General features: G+C 37.9%; 1 protein-coding gene across 1 annotated transcript; it reads left to right on the top strand.

Moving 5' to 3' along the window:
* Positions 1–2,103: 2,103 nt before the first annotated feature.
* On the top strand, positions 2,104–15,496 carry LOC108666419 (steroid transmembrane transporter SLC22A24-like). Its single transcript, XM_018153296.1, has 8 exons — positions 2,104–2,255; positions 8,367–8,505; positions 8,882–9,055; positions 10,147–10,263; positions 11,702–11,843; positions 12,911–13,079; positions 14,758–14,875; positions 15,431–15,496. The coding sequence occupies exons 1-8, from the start codon at positions 2,104–2,106 to the stop codon at positions 15,494–15,496; spliced, it is 1,077 nt and encodes a 358-aa protein (XP_018008785.1).
* Positions 15,497–20,925: the final 5,429 nt, after the last annotated feature.

Here is a 20,925-nt window from a genome sequence, read left to right on the forward strand (position 1 = left end):
GAAAATCCATCTCCTTCTACAAATATCGTGCTACAACATCGAGACACGTATCATTCAATTTGTAACTAAATTATCTAGTGGCTCTATCATTCCGATTTTTCATTTTCTTTATTGTTTTTTTATGCGCGTTTTTCCCATTTTTCTACTTTTTCCCTGCCCTCTCCTCCTTCCCCCCATATATAAGACAAACCATGCACAAATTCAAAAAGTATGATAGAGTCTATAGGTATGGTCTTTACAAATCGAATAGTATGTCTCTCATTGCTGTAGCTTGAAAACTGTAGGAGGAGATAGGTTTGCCGTGAGAGAGGTTTTCATGTTTTCAAACTTTTCAGTAGAGGCGAAAAACCGCGGCGCGCTATGTAAAGGCATGTAGGGTAGCTTAGATACTGATGCGCCTAGAGCGTAGCTTCGAATCTGCTATCCGGATCAGCCATAACCAAGATATGAAATGTTACGATGCTTGCAATTTTACTCGAAAAATATATTTTCAGACAATCTGATATAATGATGCAATTGAAGTAATTTTCATTTATTCAGAAATGCGTTTACTAAGATTGAAGTAAAAATTCTTGAAGTCTTGACTGTTATATCTTATATATATTATGATATAGGATAACAGTGCCCTGGGGAAAGTTGATACGGACGTTCCAAAGGAGGGAAAATAATTTCTGCGAGCACAGGCCTAAAATACGTTGAAGTGCTTGATATCAACCTTCTTTTGTCAGCTGAGAGCAGATTAGAACGTTTATCCTATATTACACGGAAAACAGACCTTTAGTTAATTATCTTTCTGACTTTTCGTGAGGTGCAATCAAGTTATTTTATGAACTATATGCATGGCATTTTTTCTCACAAATTTTTGGAGGTGTCAAAGCCTATTGCCTTCAGAATATGAAACTGTTTTTTATAGTCCCACAAACAGTAGGGTGTGTCATGGCCGTTGTGGAAAAACAACTCTATTAATATCTATACAAACTCTTTTTGCGTACAAAAATTTAGGTATTTCCTTCTTCCTCTCCATTTATTTCAAAAACAGTCTCCTTTTTTTATTCATCCACGATTTAATGAATTTAAATTGATGTGATTAGACATCGACGATTCAAATAAATTATTAGTTTATTTGTTCGAATGCCGATGCACGCAGAAAGATTAATAACCGCGTACTTGATGCGGGGAATATTCTTCACGGCGTCCACGAGAAAACTTTCTGGCCACAGTAACAATAACTGTTTCCCGTCCATATTTCTTCAGTTAATTTCTTCTTATCGCATGTCCTACAAATATTTAGCACAGCACCGAGGTAGATAATATATTAACATCGAACTTTAACATACATCAGAGGATGATTAATCACACTGCCCTTGACTGCGCTGAGAAAAATCTTGACATACATATGGACAATCTTTCAGATTCTTGTATCTTTAAAATACTGATAGGCAAGATAGGCAGCTTTGTTTTTTTAGGGTGCAAGGAACGATAAGCCATACCCAGTTGTTCGCTGGTTTTGTTTTCACTGTGTCACAACTCCACAAATCTCTACATGTTCTCAACTAGTTTCTATAATGGCTACTGGTGATTAACGCTAACCAAATTCAATAAGGTAGTGTGAGATCTATTCATTTGAATGAAACATAAAAATTTCATTCAAAGCTGCAAATCTCAGATTTTCAAATCAAAAACTTGAGCTACAGATGCGGTTTTGACAAATAAAATTCAAATCATGTTTGCTTCGTTTCTGAGTTTGTGAAGTAATGGTTGAAATTTATTCGAAAAATTCCACTCTAACATTATATTTGCACTGAGGGGTAGTTCTATATATGATTAAGGCATAGCAGTGGGTCAACCAATGCCACGTATCGCTATTTTGAGGTAAAATTCTGTCAGTAAAAGTTTAGGAAATTGTCTTAGCGGCTCTGAACAGTTCTGCATAAATAGGGTCTCTTCAGTAGCTTGTAGATTTGATTCTTAATACAAACTACGCTCCGGCTGTTTCTACTTTCAATGAACATCAGACCCACATTAAAACCGAAACAGAAGAAAATTCATCAGTGTAATTTATTGCAATTAAGTGTCCTCACTCAAGCCTGGATTCATGAAAGCATGGCCAAGATGGACGTCGAAGCAACGCTCAACAGGCTTGGCGGCTTCGGAAGATCGCATTTGTTGATAGTTGCGCTGTGCTATCTCACCGCCTTCTTCACAGGCATGCCCGTGGTGCAGGATCCGTTCGTGAACTACACTCCTGCCCATAGGTAGTATGATTAGTCCTACACTCCTGTCCATAGGTAGTATGATTAGTCCTACACTCCTGTCCATAGGTAGTATGATTAGTCCTACACTCCTGTCCATAGGTAGTATGATTAGTCCTACACTCCTGTCCATAGGTAGTATGATTAGTCCTACACTCCTGTCCATAGGTAGTATGATTAGTCCTACACTCCTATCCATAGGTAGTATGATTAGTCCTACACTCCTGGGCATAGGTCGTAGGTTTACTCCTACTCTCGTGCGCATAGGTAGTATGTTTACTTCTATACTCCTGTCCATAGGTATTATGTTTACGCCTAAACTCCAGCGCATAGGTAGTATGTTTGCGCCTACACTCCTGCGCATAGGGAGTATGTTTAATCCTACACTCCTGGACATAGGTCGTAAGCTTTACCCCTTCTCTACTACCCATAGGTTGTATGTTTATTCCTACACTCCTGCGAATAGTTATTATGTTTGCTCCTACACTCCTGCGCATAAGGAGTATGTTTAATCCTACACTCTTGCCCATAGGAAGTATGTTTACTCCCACACTCCTGCCCATAGGTAGTATGTTTACTCCCACACTCCTGCCCATAGGTAGTATGTTTACTCATACACTCCTGCCCATAGGTAGAATTTTTACTCTCACACTCCTTCTCATATAGGTGCTATGTTTATTCCTACACTCCTGCGCCTAGGTGGTATGTTTACTCCTACAATCCTGACCATAGGTAGTATGTATACTCCTACACTCCTGCCCATTGGTAGTACGTTTGCTCCTACACTCCTGGGCATAGGTAGTATGTTTACTCCTACACTCCTGGGCATAGGTAGTATGTTTACTCCTACGCTCCTGCGCATAGGTAGCATGTTTACTCCTAAACTCCTGCGTATAGGTAGTATGTTTACTCCTACACTCCTGAGCATAGGTTGTATGTTTACGCCTACACTCCTGGGCATAGGTAGCATGTTTACTCCTACACTCCTGGGCATAGGTAGCATGTTTACTCCTACACTCCTGCGCATAGGCAATATGTTTAATCCTACACTACTGCGCATAGGTAGTATGTTTATAAATTGCTTCAGTAGTCTTTCTTCAGAAAAATAAGCCTTGGACTCTAGAATTTATACTTAAGTTCAAGTGTAGACTCAAAAAATTTCAAACCTGAATTATCATTAGAAAACTCTACTTGTAAGTCTGCTCTCAGTGTTTTCATAATTGAACTGAAGGTTGAATCTTCATTTCCAAGAGTTTCAATTCACCTTTTCAGAGACTAGAAAGGAAATACTTCAATTGGACACTTCATTTCTTCCTCGTCCTCTGCAAGTTGATGAACGATTCAAATTATTTGCATATATATTAATACCTCCCATTTTATAAAGAAAAATAAAGCAAGGAAATTCATGTAAAGATCAAATAGGATTAAATCAAATCTCTCGCACTGCAGTCGTTTTAACTTTGCTGAACATAAGTGCCCACAAATTACAGCATCCATTTCTTGTATTCTATAGGGTGACCAAATAATGTCATCTTTTTAAACTTGTTAGGTCACGTCGAACCATATCTATAAAAATAATAACATGTATCATTTTCCTTTTACCAAAAAGTCCAAAGCGTTCCAGTTTCCTCATCTATAGTTCCCTCGCCCCGTTTTCATACGTTACCTAGGAAGTGCATCTCTCATGAAAATATCTCTGACTTTAGGTACTTTTAATATTCTCAAATAAAGTTTTAAATCATGTTGTGATAATGGTTTGAGGTATTAGTGGATTCAAGTAGAGACCCCCAAAATATTTTTTTTCAGTGCTTTTTTTTGCTGGGATCTATCGTAAACCAGATCCTTTTTAAAGTCAATTTGTTTACTGTCGTTTTTTTCTGCTATAAGTTTATCATCAGCTTTATTTTTATTAACCGCACTAGCTATTGCACAAGCTCCTCCTGCCAGAGACCTAGCAGCGCTTTGAGCTACTAGGATAGCAGGCATTGAAAAGATGAGACCTCCTTTTGCTGATACAAAAGAAGTTTTACTTTTCTTACAATTCAAGCAACGTGAGTTTTCAATATTTTAATTTCCCATCTACAATTCTATATTGGTTATTTGGAATTTTATCACTAGTCTTAAAACAGGGCATTTAAATCATCACCTCTTTTTAGAGTTCAATCCTTGCACGACTCTATAAAGCACTTCGTGATAATTTTTCGCAGAATCCGAAAATATGTTTAAGGGGAATTATAGCATTAAATTGACCCTCATCGGCTCCTAACTAATAACATGTTCATTGAATCCATCATTTGATTTTTAATTTTTCTTTGTATCAATACTCTATAAGAACATCCTATTTTCTTTAAAGCTTCGTTCATAAGTTGTCAATCCTTTCAGAATTGTACCAATTCTAGGGAAGCTATAGCACTCAATTTCCTCATTTCCTGTTGTAAACGATACTCGATCGAATAAATACATCAGACCATCTATGACACTTGATATTTAATCCTTTTTTGAAATTATAATAACTATACCATCCTCTTTCGTTAAAGTTCCTTCGATGTAAGGACAACTTTCTGATGGTAGTAGAAACTGATCCTGATTCTGAATAATAATCTTGATATCATTGTGTTTCAATTCAAATCGCGATTCAAATCAGTTCCAACTAGGGGCGAATAATCATAGGTTTCCATTTTTGAATTGATTCAGCAATTTGAATAATTTAATTCTGTTGTAAGTTCTCCACTTATACAAGTAATTTTTTGGCTATAATTTACATTTCTTGATCTCGAGTAACATAGCACTGTTACCTTTGGTGTTCAAAAAATGTCTGTTTTGATCTGTTAACCAAATTTGGATATTATAAATAGAGTGTTGATTTACGGTTAGATAAACTGGTTGACTAGGATTCTCCACAATTTTATGTCCAGTGGGAACGCTTGGGAAAAATTTATACAAGACATTGCGTAAATCACCATCGAGATACCACCCATTAATCAGAGTGCAGTGAACAAGTAATCCATTCTTTATATTTACTATATTTGTGCTTTCATGTTCTCCAACACCTTCCACTACTTCATCATCAAGGTCTAACAGAGTATGTTAACTGTTATAGAAACTTTTATAATAAAGTCTTCATCACCGATTTTATTTTTATATAACTGGATGATACTCTCTAGCTCATAGCATTCTGTTGGAATAGTTATTCGAAAGCGGCTTCCCATACCCCTTATTCCAATATAATTTTCATTATTTTCTCATCGATATTCGAGATAGAATGATATGTCAGGTGACAATTTTGATACCATTCGTCCCTGGATATTTCCTCATTAATATCTTTCTTGTTGAAAGATAATCTCCTTCAATGCGATGTGTTCATAAATATTTCCTTGTATTAGCCTTCCCTGTTTATCAAGCTACGCCCGTTGTGACGTCAAATAGCGATGCTATATAAGATCTGTCTCAAGCGATTAACTTCATTCATGGGCGAGGACCGCTACGGTATACCCCATTGCTCCTGTCCATGTCACACAGGACAGTAACGCTAGCTCAACTTCTGAGTGGAGAACGCCCCGCGGATACACTCTTAGACTTATTCATTTCAACTGGACGCCGAAGACATCAATGTTAAAGCTCCAACTTATAAACTTAGATTATCCTAAACTGCAAGCCTAACTTTAATCCAAAAATAAATTCTATAATCGTTTACGCTGTTCCTTTATACCCTTGGATCCCGCTGAGGAGGAAATTCCAAAAATCTTTTTTTTTCCTCATAATTGCTAATTACTGTAGGCATTGAACTGAAGAGGTAGAGTTGACGGTCCGTGTTAGCTTCTATTTGCCTTGTAATTGCCGGATTTCGGCGGATTTTGGCGCGGAGTTGACGGGTCGTATTAGCCAAATCTTTTATTCGCCTCATAATTTCTGGATGTCGGCGTGGGCGGTGGGGCTATGTTTGAAGTATTATTACGATAACGGCGATAACGATTTTTCGCCGTTCTGCGCATCTCTAGAGTGACGTAGCACAAAATGTAAATAGTTTAGATCAACACATTGTTTTTACGTATGTCATATTTGAATTCATTTAAAAAAAATTGTCCTCATCAAAATATCCCAAAAAATTTATTTACTGCATGCAACTAGTCTCATTTTAAGCAAAACAGGTATTATAAATCGTTTTTACTTCACGAAGTGACTTCACACGAGCCAAGGTGACGTCACAGTTGGAATAACAAATGACATCCGCAAATGATATCCGTTATCCCTTTTTCTAGAATTTTCATAAAAATGCACAGTAACTAATGCGCGTGCAAAGGGGGCCGATACGACCATTCTGCAGAAGTGTTCGATGCCTAATGTTCCGGCAGTAAGCATGGGCTGTGCTCTATAAAGCAAAATTGTTAACGTCCCTTTCCCAGGAACTGAGTGCGCTTTTTTAAGGTTTTAGTAAGTGACTCATCGGAGAGGGGCGTTGGCTTTGTATGTATTGAGCTGGTTATACACACACTAGCAGTATACTCTGTCAGGTATACTGATTGAAGATACCACCTGTCAGAAATAATTCATTTAAAGAAGGATCTTCCAACGTGACAATTAGTTAAGTCCCTGTTTTAGAAGCCGAACTTTACTGATGATTGTTGAAAAACATTGTGAGCGCTCGGTAATGTTTCGATCGGCGACAGCACTCAAATCTTTGATCGTCAATATTCGCGATAAGATTGTGGATAACCTGTGGTTTAAGCTGTTTTTGCAGACTGTGATGATTGACTCGTTATTTATACTGGTTATTGGTGGTATGTTTACTCCTTCACTCCTGCGCATAGATGGATGTTTACTCCTACACTCCTGATTGCTGGCTGGTTCGATATGAAGGTGGTGAGCAATAGTGAAGGTGGTGCGCCATTGTGAAGGTGGTGAACGACAGTGAAGGTGGTGAACGACAGTGAAAGTGGTGAACGATAGTGTCGGTGGTGAACGACAGTGAAGGGGGTGAACTACAGTGAAGGTGGTGAACGACAGTGAAGGTGGTGAACTATAGTGAGGGTGATGAACCACAGTGGGGGTAGTGAACGACAATGCAGGGAAGATGATGAACTATAGCGCAGTGAAGGTGCTGAACGACAGTGGGGCAGTGAAGGTGATGAACGCAGTGGGGCTGTGAAGGTGATGAACAACGTGAGGCAGTTGTGGGTTCAACGACACTAAACTTGCGATCAGGAAAAAGATAACGCAGAAGATCCCAACTGATTTTCAGACAAGGCGGACATCAATAGAAATTGTTTTTATGAAGAATAACTATCAAAATGTTTCTCAGTTTCTGAACGAAGCTTTTGTGGTTATAAATTTTGTCAATTTATTACAAATAAAATGTTAATATATACAGATAATGCAAAACGACAAGATAATAACATGCGAATGCATAACAAAATTCGTGCATTGACATGCATGTGATATTAGTTATCATTTGACCGGCTCTGAATTACATTTGCAGTCAATCCTGCTGTGAGATAATTGTTTGTTGGCGCCAGATGCAATATGTAATTCCATGATCATAATACGCTTCACTTGAGAGGCATTCAAGATGAGATTATAAACACTGATTAGGCTCCTATCACGATCACTTATCTCGCTCGATGCTAGATGCTGATGAGCATTTTAATTTAACGCATTTCCTTACCTCAAACATGCGCTTGACATTGCGGTTGCCTTTGCTTTATATTAAAAGTTATTTTCCGACCGACGAATGAAATATTTCCATATTTTTTGATGAAGAACGCTTATATGAATTAATGTTCGTGCGAGCGAATTTTGCTGGTAATTATAGAAACTGTAAAACATACGAGGAATTTGAATGGCACTAAGCGTTACTAGAATCTCACAAGTTGCTCGAAAAATCAATTCGTGGATGCGTTGTGAATAAGTGAAATTAATAATTGTGTTAAGAAATAAAGCAATATTCAAACTAAAAAAATTAAAAATTCTAGGTCAAAGATATTAGTGACACTTCAGTAATTAGGAATCGCACTGAAAACTGTTATATATGAGAATGTTTTTCTACAGTTGTTATGTTTTGGTGGCAAGCGATTAAATCCTACAGTAATAACAAAGAATATTTGGCTTTTGTGGCAGATGTTACGTGCCGTCATGCGACTCCTCGAACACGACTTACGAAGACGACTTCCTCAACTTCACCACTCCTTCAGAAGACAACGAGTGGGACAAATGTGAATACCACTCCCCACTCACCAACGAGACGAGTGCCTATAATGTGCGATAAAAGTACAGATTTCCATGGGAACCGAAGCACTTTACTTTATAATCAAATTTCAACTCGTATCATGTTTTTATGCATATAAAAGATCAGCTGCTTTAAGAAAAGAAAAAATACCTGCTTTAGGTTTCACTTTCTCGTTCAAGATGGAAACCCTATAGTAGGTTCTATGATATATATATATAAAATATATATATATAAAATATATATATATATACCTCTCGTTTCACTCTCTTATACGTAAGTAAACTCTCGAAAAAATCACGTTCATTTCATAAAATTAGCTTCAGTGCAGATTAGAATTACCAAATATTTAAAACAAAGATTTGCGTAAATTTCCTCTGCTTCATTATTTTTATCATATTCTTCTCAGTATGCATCAAGACCCATCCAAATACTGGCGTCTCTATGGCGGGACGAGGAGGACGAGGCGCGGTCTGGGGGCGCGACGTGCGAGGCCGACCACTTCGCTGTTGCTGACGTGCGAAGCTGCGACCACGGCTGGGTGTACGACCACGAGCTCTTCCAGTCCTCCACTACTATGGACGTGAGAACGACGTGACACTGGGCATGACGTGACAATGTGCGTGAGAATTGCGTGAGAGCGGACGTGGCAGTGTGCCTGAGATCGACGTGGCAATGGACGTGACAATGGAAGTGTGAGTGACGGGGCAATTTGACATGAAATGAGTGGTAATTTGTAATTACACGCCCATTACAATTGTAATGGGCGTCAGAATGACTTGTCAATTGGCGTGACTATATATCAATTACACTGCATTTCTCATTGATCCTCATTGGTGTTTTTGATGTTATAAGTAAGGACGGCGAACGACTCTGGTCTGTACATTTCATATGTTCCTCAACACAAAATTATTCATGATATCATAAAGCCCGACGTGTTTAGAGTCTCTTTGAGCAGTTTGAGGGCGCCACTGTGCGATGTTTCTTTGGTAGCTGACGATGCGATATTGAATCGTAATTAAGTAGGACCTGAGTGTTGGTCCGGTTGTAGCGTGATTCGAGGATATTGAGGAACAGCATAAACGAGTATATAATATCATTTAGGATTAAAGTTTTTCTCACCGTTTAGGATGATCTAACTTTATAATTTGGATCTTTAACACTGATGTCTTCGGCGTCAAGTTGTAATAAGGATAAGTCTAGACTCTAGAGTATATCCGTATGTTCTCTACTCTGACGTTGAGTTGCGTTACTGTCCTGTTTGATATGGACAAGAGAAAGGGGTAAACCGACAGGTTTCCGGGTCTGGGCAGAGCTCATACAGCTTCGCCATTTGACGTCACCAAGGGCGTGACTTGATAAACAAAAAGGCTAACTAACACAAGGAAATGTTTATGAACATATCGCAATGAAGGAGATTATCTCTCAACAATGAAGACATCAATAAGAAAATATCCAGAGATGAATGTTATTGACATTGTTACCTTACACCTCAGTTGATCTCTTGGGTCTGAGTTTGCCGCGACATTATTAGATTATCATGAGATTATGTGAACACATTACATAATTGCGAGTTTACCACAACATTATGACTTGGATATTGTAATTCATTCACGTTTTCTTAATAATTGCCACTACGCGGACTTAATAATAATTAACGAGATCACGTGGCAGTTTGACTTGGTGTGCGACAAGTCCTTCCTGACATCCATGACGACGTCCGCCTTCAACGCCGGCATGATGCTGGGGGCCATCACCAGCGGCGTCATGGCGGACAGGCTTGGCAGGAGGGTGGGTTATAGGGCTGAGATCTGGCAAACCCACAGAATTATTAATATAAAATACTAGCCTGACTTTGCTAGGGTTCGTTAATCCCTGTAATCCTGCAATACAGAATCCAGTGAATATTATTGATGCTGATTGGTGCTAATTGAAGAAAGAACCACTCCATACTTCATTTTAAAATAAGCATAGAACTCCCATTTGATTCAAGTTTCAAAGTAGGGAAGAATTTCCTTCTTTTCAAATTAAATTTAAATATCCCAATTGAAAAATTAAATTGCAATTTTTGATCCAATCCTTTCATCCCGACACGCTAATTATCGTGGGTAGTCACCCGAACCGCCCGTTTATTTGTGGTTCCAGGCTGCAGACTCACAAACTTTGACCAATTTATACACCAGATATATATAGTAAAAAAGTGTAATTCCTAAGTTATGGCTTGATTTATTGAACCATCCTTCTTATGGAATATGAATTGCTTTACGAGGCAAATAGAACGTCCGACGACAAATTGTTAATGAACCTGAAAAGCTACCATCAATATTTATTTCGCTATAGAAAATGATCCTTCTTTAAGAGCTACGGTTATAAGTAAAATCCCGACGTACGTGCTAGCCTTGCTTCGTTATGTAAAATACAGGGTTATTCTAAATGATGAACCCTATTGAATAAATTTCTACTTATTGAAGTATAAATTCAAAATGAATAATGTATAAACCAATAGAAAGGAAAAGATGCATAGTTTTTTCATATATCTAAATGTTCAATATGTCCATCTTGCGCTGCACGGCAAACATCTGAACGGAAGCAAAACTCGTCCTACATAGGAGAAAGCATATGGAAATGAAGATCTGGCTCTACAGTACTGGCCACCGAGACCACCTAATCTCACCTCATGTGGCTATTTCTTATGAGGTTACATCGAGAAAGCTGTTTACGTCCCGCCTCTCCCAGCAACTCTGTTTACGTCCCGCCTCTACCAGCAACTCTGTTTACGTCTCGCCTCTACCAGCAACTCTGTTTACGTCCCGCCTCTACCAGCAACTCTGTTTACGTCCTGCCTCTACCAGCAACTCTGTTTACGTCCCGCCTCTACCAGCAACTCTGTCTACGTCTCGCCTCTACCAGCAACTCTGTTTACGTCCCGCCTCTACCAGCAACTCTGGCTGATCTGAAGAACCGTATCATATTGCTACGGTGCGCTCAGTAACTAAAGATACACTTTCTCGTGTGTGTGACGAGTTTGGCTACTGTTTAGATGTTTGCCGTGCAGCACTTGGTGGGCATATTGAACATTTATGAATTTCAAGAAATAAACTTTGAATATTTGTCTTTCCTTCGCTGTATAAATTATTCAGTCCTATTCATTCTTAAATAAATTATTTAAAACATTCAAATTTATTAAATTGGCTTCTTCATTTAGGATAACTCTCTAATACGCGCGTAGTTGTCGTACATGTTGTCGCTGGTGCTGCTGGTGACGGGGAGCTCGCTGGGAGCTGCCTCCACAAGCCCCGTGATGCTCATCCTATTGAGGCTACTCGCAGGCTTCGGCGACGCCGCCACCTACCAAATTATATTCGTTCTCTGTGCGTATAACTTTACTTTAATTTATAAAATATACCTTTTAAATAATTAAATTTATAGATATAAAAGATTGCACACTGATATGTAAACGCGTTTGAATTTTGAAAACTGTTAATTAAATGTTACGCAAAAGAACATCATTAGGCTGACGATTTCAAGTGCATTTTATGTTGTACATTAACTAATGATAATAATATTATGAACATCAGTAATAGGATATTAACCATACCATAATTTTAATATCTATGACTACTATTGGTGAACATCAAGGCTTTCTCGGCTGCTTGACACTGAATGAAGAACATATATTGGGGCGCATGCCGGAGGCCAATTTTGCCAAATTTCACACTTAGTTAATATTTCTTTACGTGGGTAAGAACGCTAGAGGGCATAACAGCCCATGAAGTCAAGTGCTCAAAACCATAGCGCCGGATGTCAACAGCCACGAAATAAGCTTGATAAGTTAAGCAGGGGCATAGTGCATCTGGCCTAACCTCTTCCGGCTTATCCTGTTCAGGCCTACCTACCCTACACAAGTCGCACCCTATCTCCGCCCAAGACAAACCTGAGCAGACTAAATCTAGCCTCATTGGCTGCTAGAAGTTAGAAAGGCGGTCCAAGTGCGCTGGTAGAGCCAGTCATTGGCTGCAAGAAGGTTGTGAGCCGGGACAGCGTGAATAGGTTGGGCCTTACGAGGTTAGGCCGGAGTAGTTATAGCCGGATGAGGAACTGCCTGCTTATAAGCGAGCATGCTTAAGTATTGGCTGAAGACGGCGCTATTATCTTTCGGCAGTGTGTTGGTTGTCTGGAATACGGAGTTCAAGGGTATTCTTCTAGCTCTGAGGCTGAGTAAAGTTAATGCATGGTGAAGCTGGGCGTTGGCTCCAGGGCTTATTTAGGAGTAAAACTTGTGGCCTACGGCTGCGCCCCAAGTGCAGCCGTACCCATGTTTGTACAACAAGGTAGACAACACCAACAGTCTGTGAAAAGGCACGCGCAGGTCAGGTGTGCATGCCCCAGCAAGTGCTGAGTAAATGCCCCAGCAGGTGCTGAGTAAATGCCCCAGCAGGTGCTGAATACATGCCTCAGCAGCACCGTAGCGTCGTCGGGCTGCTGATCAACGTAAGCTTCGCTCTGGGCGAGGCGGCCGTCGGCGTCTACGCCATCTTCATCCGGCGCTGGCGGATGCTGCAGCTCACCATATCCCTGCCTATGTTTGTTCTGGGCATCAGCTACTGGTGAGGCTTTATATATATTGCTCCCGGCATAATACCATATCCCTGCCCATGTTTGTTCTGGGCATCAGCTACTGGTGAGACTTTATATATATTGCTCCCGGCATAATACCATATCCCTGCCCATGTTTGTTCTGGGCATCAGCTACTGCATGGTGAGGCTTTATATATAATGTTCCCGGCATAATACCATATCCATACCCATTTTTGTACTGGCATCTGCTACTGGTTAGGCTTTATATCAGTGGTTCTCAAATTTCTTCATGCTGGCGCCCCCTTTCAACAGACACATATAAAAACAAACGCCTCTATCTTTATATTTAGTAGGCTGCAATTTTAAAAGAGAAAGGTAAAACACAAATGTGCATTGCGCAAAAAGAACCCCATTTAGTAAACCAATATACATATTTTTTTACAGTTTTTATATTGGTTTAGTATTGGTAAAAATATAGTAGTGGTAAAATATATTGGTTTAGTAAACCAAAATATTTGTTTACAGCACTAGAAATTCAAGACGGCACGGACAAATTTACGCTGGACTCGTGGCCGGTCTCGCAGCCGGTCTCACGGCCCATCTCCAAATTCAGTGACCAAAGAATATCTCAATACTAATAAACGCAGCTCGATAAAACTTGAAACAAATATTCATTAGGACTTAACTGTGATATTTAGCTCATGAAAAAATTTTAAATTTCACCTTCATTCGGGAGTTATATGGCGATATGGGCTGCAATTTCGCAGTGATCAAAGAATTTCATCAAACTACTAAACAGACTCGAACGAAATTTTGAATATAAATTCCTAACTACCAAACGGTGATTTTTGCTTGTGAAAATTTATTCGATTTGGAGTCATGTTCTGCGCGTGTTGTATGCAAATCGTCAAACAAGCGTACGAACTTTTGACTTCGACTTCGCGGACTGCCGCCCCCCTACTGCCCCTTTCTTCCTCACCGCCCCTCCATATTTTTCCACCGCCCCAAGTAGTGATATCGCACACTTTGGGAACCACTGCTTCAAATATATTGCTTTTAGCATGGTACCAAATCCCTCCCCATGTTTGTTCTGGGTATCAGCCACTGGTGAGGCTTCTCATATATGGCTCCTGGCATGATACCATATCCCTGCCCATGTTCTTTCTATAGGCATCAGCTACTGGTGAGACACTTTATATATTGTCCCAGTTTGATACCGTAGAAGAGCACAATCATGTAGCACTTTAATCGTCGTAACCCTGCAGGTATAGGATACGTCCAGTAGGGCCCAATCAGACTTCAAGCATCAAAGTTTTTTTTGGCAGCCAGTTCGTTCTTTCCCGCTGGTTCACATTAAGAGATGCTCGAAGATTTAAATTTGTTATACCAACGCGCTCTCAATTTGTACTGCAGGCGCTGTACTTACTCTTCATTAGATGTGTACATTTTCTCATTTAATTTGAAATAAAGTACGCATTTATGTACATACACTCAACAATACGTCATTTCAACAAATGATATCATTCTTTCTTACACCCATAACGAGCAGAGAGCGCGCGAAACACTGATACGACACTTTGCCGGACTAGACTGGTTGACCTACACGAGAGCAAAAGTTCATCTATATTAAGACGGTCAACTTTTCTTCCGAGTGTTTAGATTAGTAAACAATTTTAACATATTTTGTAGAGATTCTCACTACCGCAGGGCTGCGCCGGAGAGCGCGCGTTGGCTGATCACTCAAGGGCGTGAGCAGGAAGCTGAGATCATCGTGCGAAAAATGGCCAAGTTCAACAAAACGTCCAATTTTGAAATCATCTACCTGGTAATTATGATTCTGATCTTAAAAAATACTTCATATGTTGACGCCTAATCGCTTTATACAGAGGACAGCACTTGTATAGATAGTGAGCCTATCACAACAGTTTGTCTAAACAGCTTAACAGGTTACCGATCAATTACCCAAAATCTTACCCCCGAATATTAGCCAACAAAATTGACCAGTTACCCCCGAATAAAACCTGATCATTTACCAAAAATTTTATTTAGAATTTCTGCCATAAAAATTTGAGCACCTACAATTTTACCCGAATCTTGGCCATCCAAATTTCGTAAACGATCATTTGCCTACGGTACTCCATGCGCTCACAATATTTTTAAATCTCTGTCATTAGTAAACTTCATAAAAGATTCGTTATTAAAATTCTGGGACATAACCTGGGAAAGCAGAACAGCTGCACATAACAGTTGTAAAATAATAGATTGAACAGTGCCTCATTTCGCATAAATACTCTACTTAATTCAGAACTGCACTTTATTTCTTCTGATACAGCTCATTAATAAACTGGATTTTCAGCTATGACACATTCATTTCGCGCAGTATTACCACCGCTCACTCTCCTGCGACGACAATTTCATGCCAGATCAAAGCCTTCGTATGGACTAACGAACTCATATAGTTTGCTTGTAATATCTGAAAATTCATTACCAACGGAAGCAAGTGAGATGCAAAACAGTGCACATCAAGGTCAATCATCAAATTCTAACGGGATTCCCGATCCTTTCAATGCATTACTGATGCTGCACATGCCGCCACATGCAGCTGGCTCTACATAGATTGTGAAAAAATTAATTCAGTAAACTCACTGATTCATTACCGTGTTTCATCTACCTTGAAAGCAAAGTGTGAGTCCTGTTTAGGTTATCTTACTAACTCGATTACGCACACTTAATTAAATGAGTTTCATGAAAGTGGGAACAATCTTACAACACAATGGATATGGAATACATGTTTGAAACCAAAATTCCCATCACCAACAAATTAACCTAAATTTATCATTAAAAATTAGATTGAATTAAATCTGTAAAAAGGGTAATTCATAATGATTTAAATTTCAATTCTTTCAAGATGATAAAATTCATTCTCATTATTGTAGGTCTTCGTATGGAGTGTTTAACTTTAAAAGACCGCGTGTAATATCGGAAAATTCTGTGTTAACTGTAGGCAATATAAAATTCTGATTTTACTCTTAACTCGTCAATACCTAGATAGTGAAGTGGCCACCGACACGTTTTTGTAGTCGCTACACCAGGGTTCAATCCCAAGCCTCTCGAGAGGTTTTTTGCAGGTCGTACGTCAGTGGGCGGAGACATGGGAGGATCTACATGATACCATATCCCTGCTCGACTCAACGTGGGAGAAGCTGTGGGGTGGTGATTAACGAGGCGCACACCGCACGCAACTCATGGAAGTTGAAGGTGAAGTGTGCGCCAATGACGTTAATGCTGTCGGTGATTGACTATGCGTGTATCATGAAATTTCTGTTGTAGCGCCCACATGTACCTAGTATTCCGTACTATAGTTCCTACTAGTAAGTTACTTCGCTCTAGAACTAATTACCATTGTTAGCAATGACTCGGCTCTTATACGTTCAAGACCTACAACTACTGTTCGCCTTGTAAGTATTCTGTAAATAGTTTAGTTATGTGTAAGACCTTCACATATGAATATATTCTTATTACGTTACCGTTTTCCTGTTTTATAGTAGTGTTATTTTGTTCCAGGATGTTGCGTTCTTGTTGAATAAAGCTCATGTTGAGTTACCTCGGCTTTCGCTTACAACAGCGTGCGGTGTGCGTTAACGAAAATAACCGATATCAGTGATGGATTATGGGCACCCCGCGCCTAGCATGAAAGCTCCTTTTCATAGGAAGTAGTATGCATAATAGTCTGGTGGCGACGTTCGCCCGCGAGTATTTCATATGCTAACCGTTTGCGATGGCTAGGCAAATTAACTTTTAAATATCAATAACTAATGAACGTATTGAATGAACTAATGAATCTCTGTATCAGCTATTAAAAAAACAAAATCAGATTTCTAAAATATTCAAAAATCATTGTTATGTAACACAATAATAATGATTATAATGAGACGACAGATTGACACCGGACAATACATTTGAAAAGATTAATGATATTTCTCTTGATGTATATAGCTTGTATTATTGTATATTAGTTCACTTCGAATAAGTAAAATTAAAGTCAAAGATGTTGTTTTATTATTGTTAATAACAAATGAGAATTGAAGTCATTGTGTCTTGATGAGGTCTTTGAGTCCATTTATTCACAAGGCGAGTCATAAAACTAAATGCATCTGTCCATACTGCCTGCATGCATTTTTACGCGAAGACCTAATTGAAAAACCTAAAGATGATTGCTCTGTTCACACACCCGTCAAAATGTTTCTAGTGATGAGAAACTAAAATTCAAAGCCTTTCAAAAGACTATCAAGCATCCCTGTGCAATTTACGCAGATTTTGAATCGGCTTTGGTAGGTATTTATTCATGTCAAACAGACCCATAGTCGAATTATACGCGGAATATTAAAAACACGAGCCGAATAGTTTCAGTAGCTATATTAAGTACGATGATGGTAAGTACTCAAAGTTGGAGTTATATAATGGTAAGGATGCGTCTGAAAAATATGTAGAAGCAGAAACAAAACGCGGGTATGAATTATTAAATCAATATCCAAAAAGATGATCTTATCAGATGAAAATTATCAACAACACTAGAATGATACAGTTTGCAATGTCTGCCATGAAGAATTCCGAAATAAAATTATAAGTTTAGAGATAAAAACCACCAACGGGAGATTATAGGAGTCCAGCGCAACGCAAGTGCAATTTCAAAATTAGACATCCTAATTTTATTCCATCGTTTTTGCATAACTTATCCAATTATGATTCACTTCTGTTTATTGAAGAACTAGGTAGAGAGTCTGGTAAAATGAATGCTATACCAGTAACAGAACAAAAATACATAAATTTCACACAGATCATCAAAGTAGGGAAGAATATAGATAAAAAACTGGGAGGGAGCGAGACATAACAAGAGATTTCAGATTCTTAAACACCTTCAGATTCATGTCTTCATGGTTGGATGCATTAAAAATAAAATTTTCAGAGCATTTGGAATTGAAAAGACATTTACATGATAATGAATAGTTTGAATTGCTATAAAACAAAGGTATAATCCCAACACGATTCCATGGATAACATGGATAACACACGATTCCACAACATAACATATATCTGATAAAGAAGATGAACATGCTAAAGAGGTTTGGGATGTATTCATATGCAAAATATTCATAGATTATCATAATTTCTATCTCAAAGTAGACGCCTTGTTATTAAGTGAAGTGTTTTAAAACTTTAGAAATTTCTGTTTGAAAACACACAAATTAAATCCAGCTCATTATTTCACAGCACCATGTCTATCATTTGATGCTCTATTAAAGATTACTGAGATTGAATTAGACTTGCTAAACGATTCAGATATGATATTATTAATTGAGTAAGGTGTTAGAGGTGGTGTTCCAATGATTTCTACAAGATATGCTAGAGCAAATAACAAATACATTCTTAAAAGTTATGATCGTCAAAAACTAAGTAATTGTATATCATACATGGACGCAAATAATTTATTTGGTTGAGCAATGTCAAAGAGCCTACCAACAGGAAACTTTAGATGGTTAAAAGAAAACGAACCATTCAAAAATAATAAAGGCTAGATTCTTGAAGTTGATTTTAGCGATCAGAAAGGCCTGCGTAACAATCATAATGATTTACCACTAGCTCAAGAAAATATTCAAATTGTAGATGTTCATATGTTATTACCTTATCTTGGTAAGCTTGAAAAATATGTAATCTATTACAGTAATTTAAAACTGTATGAGAAACTTGGATTGAAACTTGAGAAAATTCATAGAATATCAGAATTCGATGAAAATCCATGGATGAGGCCATACATAGCTCTGAACACAAAAAAAACTACAACAAGCGAAATCAGATTTTGGAAAGGATTTCTTCAAATTAATGAATAATTCTTCATTCGGTATAATGAATGAGAACATTAGAAATAGAGTTGAAGTTATTCTGGTTAAGACTAAACAAAAATTGAGTAGATAAGTTAATAAACCTTATATCAAAGGATTAAAAATATTTTCATAAAGCCTTATAATCTGTCATATGCAAAAACAAAGGCTATAGTTGATACCCCTATTCAAGTAGGGATGAGCTTACTAGTTATAAGCAAGACATCGAGGTATGACTTTTATTACAACTTCATTAGAGAAAAATATTCTGATAGAGCAAAGCTATTGTTCACAGATACAGACTCGCTCTACTATGACATGAAAACCGCTGACTTCTATGAAGATATGAAGGATAATCAAGACTTATTTGACTCATCGAATTGTCCTAAGGATCATTTAATATACTCAAATCTGAACAAAATAGTAAAAGGCAAATGAAAGAAAACACGAGCGGCATTCCCATAGAAGAATTTTAGTTCGAGTAAAGCTGTATTGTTATTGAACATAATGTTCTGTGGCTAAAAAAGGTAAAGGTATAAAGAGAAATGTTATTGAAAGGGATACAACCGTGGATGAATATATGAGAGCATTGAATAATGCGACTATATATAAAACAATGTATAATATTCAAAGTGCTATTCATGAATTGTGTTCGAAAGAAATTAATAAAATTGCACTGAATGGTGACGATGATAAAAGACATATATTAGCTGACGGTATTAATACGCTAGCATTAAACCACTGTAATCCAAGCCTATAGAAGTCTTCATAAAATAATCTAATAAAAAATGATAGTCAAAAATAAAAGAACATCAATAAACTATCCTGAGCTATTATCAACCGATAATAGTGAATATTTAAAGCAGCTGAAATCATTTCTACGTAATGAAAAAACTAGGAGTGACATTTTTTAACACGATGTTAAGTAAATTACCACTGCCATAAAGAAATGCATTTAAAACTTCCCTTCAACAATCAATTTGAGCAAGTTCCAACGGTTCTTTCAATGATAGGCATACCTACTCCTTCTGTTGCCCTGGCACTAAGGTGCAAAAAAGACTGAATGAGTGTTATAGGGGGAGTTAATTAATTGGATAGAGCTTGTATAGATAATTATTTATTCTATAGCGAGCATACAAAAACGTGAGACAGAAACAAGTCTGATGATATCCTAGCGAAGAAAGCGGCTGGGATTGCGATAGATCCTAACGAGCCTGAATGTGTTAGAACTGATGCAACAATAGTTAATGCTATAATGGCTGGAAAAATATATGTAGGTCTTAGAGAATCAAAAAACGTTAGAGTCCACTCACAGAAAAGAGTGGTAAAATTCTAAATCAAATGTATTACAATCCTAAACGCAAATCACGAATTGGTTGGAGTCAAGAAACATACACTCATGATAAACCAATAAAACATAATTTTACCTCAAGAAGAGTCAAGGTAAGAAAGATCGATGATCAATGGCAGGCAGATTTAGTTGACATGCAGAAGTATACAGAAGTATACTTCAAACTGTGATTGATATCTTTAGTAAACATGCATGGGCACTTCATGTACGTAGAAAAATTGGTGAAGAGATTAAAATATTTTCCCCAAAAGCTTTTCACTGAACGAATTCCCTAAAAAATTCAAACAGACAAAGGTCTAGAGTTCATTAACAAGCCAACACAAGGGTTATTCAAAAAGTTTGATATTCCATGGTTTTCAATTGAAAATGAGTCTAAAACTCAAGTTGTTGAAAGATTTAATCGAACTCTCAAGACAAAAATGTGGAAATATTTCACGTATGCCAAGACAAAAAAGTGGGTATATATTTTAATTTATTTTTTTTTGAAAATCACAATTGTTATCACAGATCAATAAAAATGACTCTTCGTAAAGCTTCAAAGGAGCAGAACAGTAAAATAGTCTATGTAAATTTACTCCCCGAGATAAAGACTGGTATGAAAGACTAAATTCAAGATTGCAGATCGTGTCGGAATTAGTAGAAAGC

Source organism: Hyalella azteca, unplaced genomic scaffold (genome assembly GCF_000764305.2).
Source record: "Hyalella azteca isolate HAZT.00-mixed unplaced genomic scaffold, Hazt_2.0.2 contig16599, whole genome shotgun sequence".
NCBI classification, from domain to species: Eukaryota; Metazoa; Arthropoda; class Malacostraca; order Amphipoda; family Hyalellidae; genus Hyalella; species Hyalella azteca.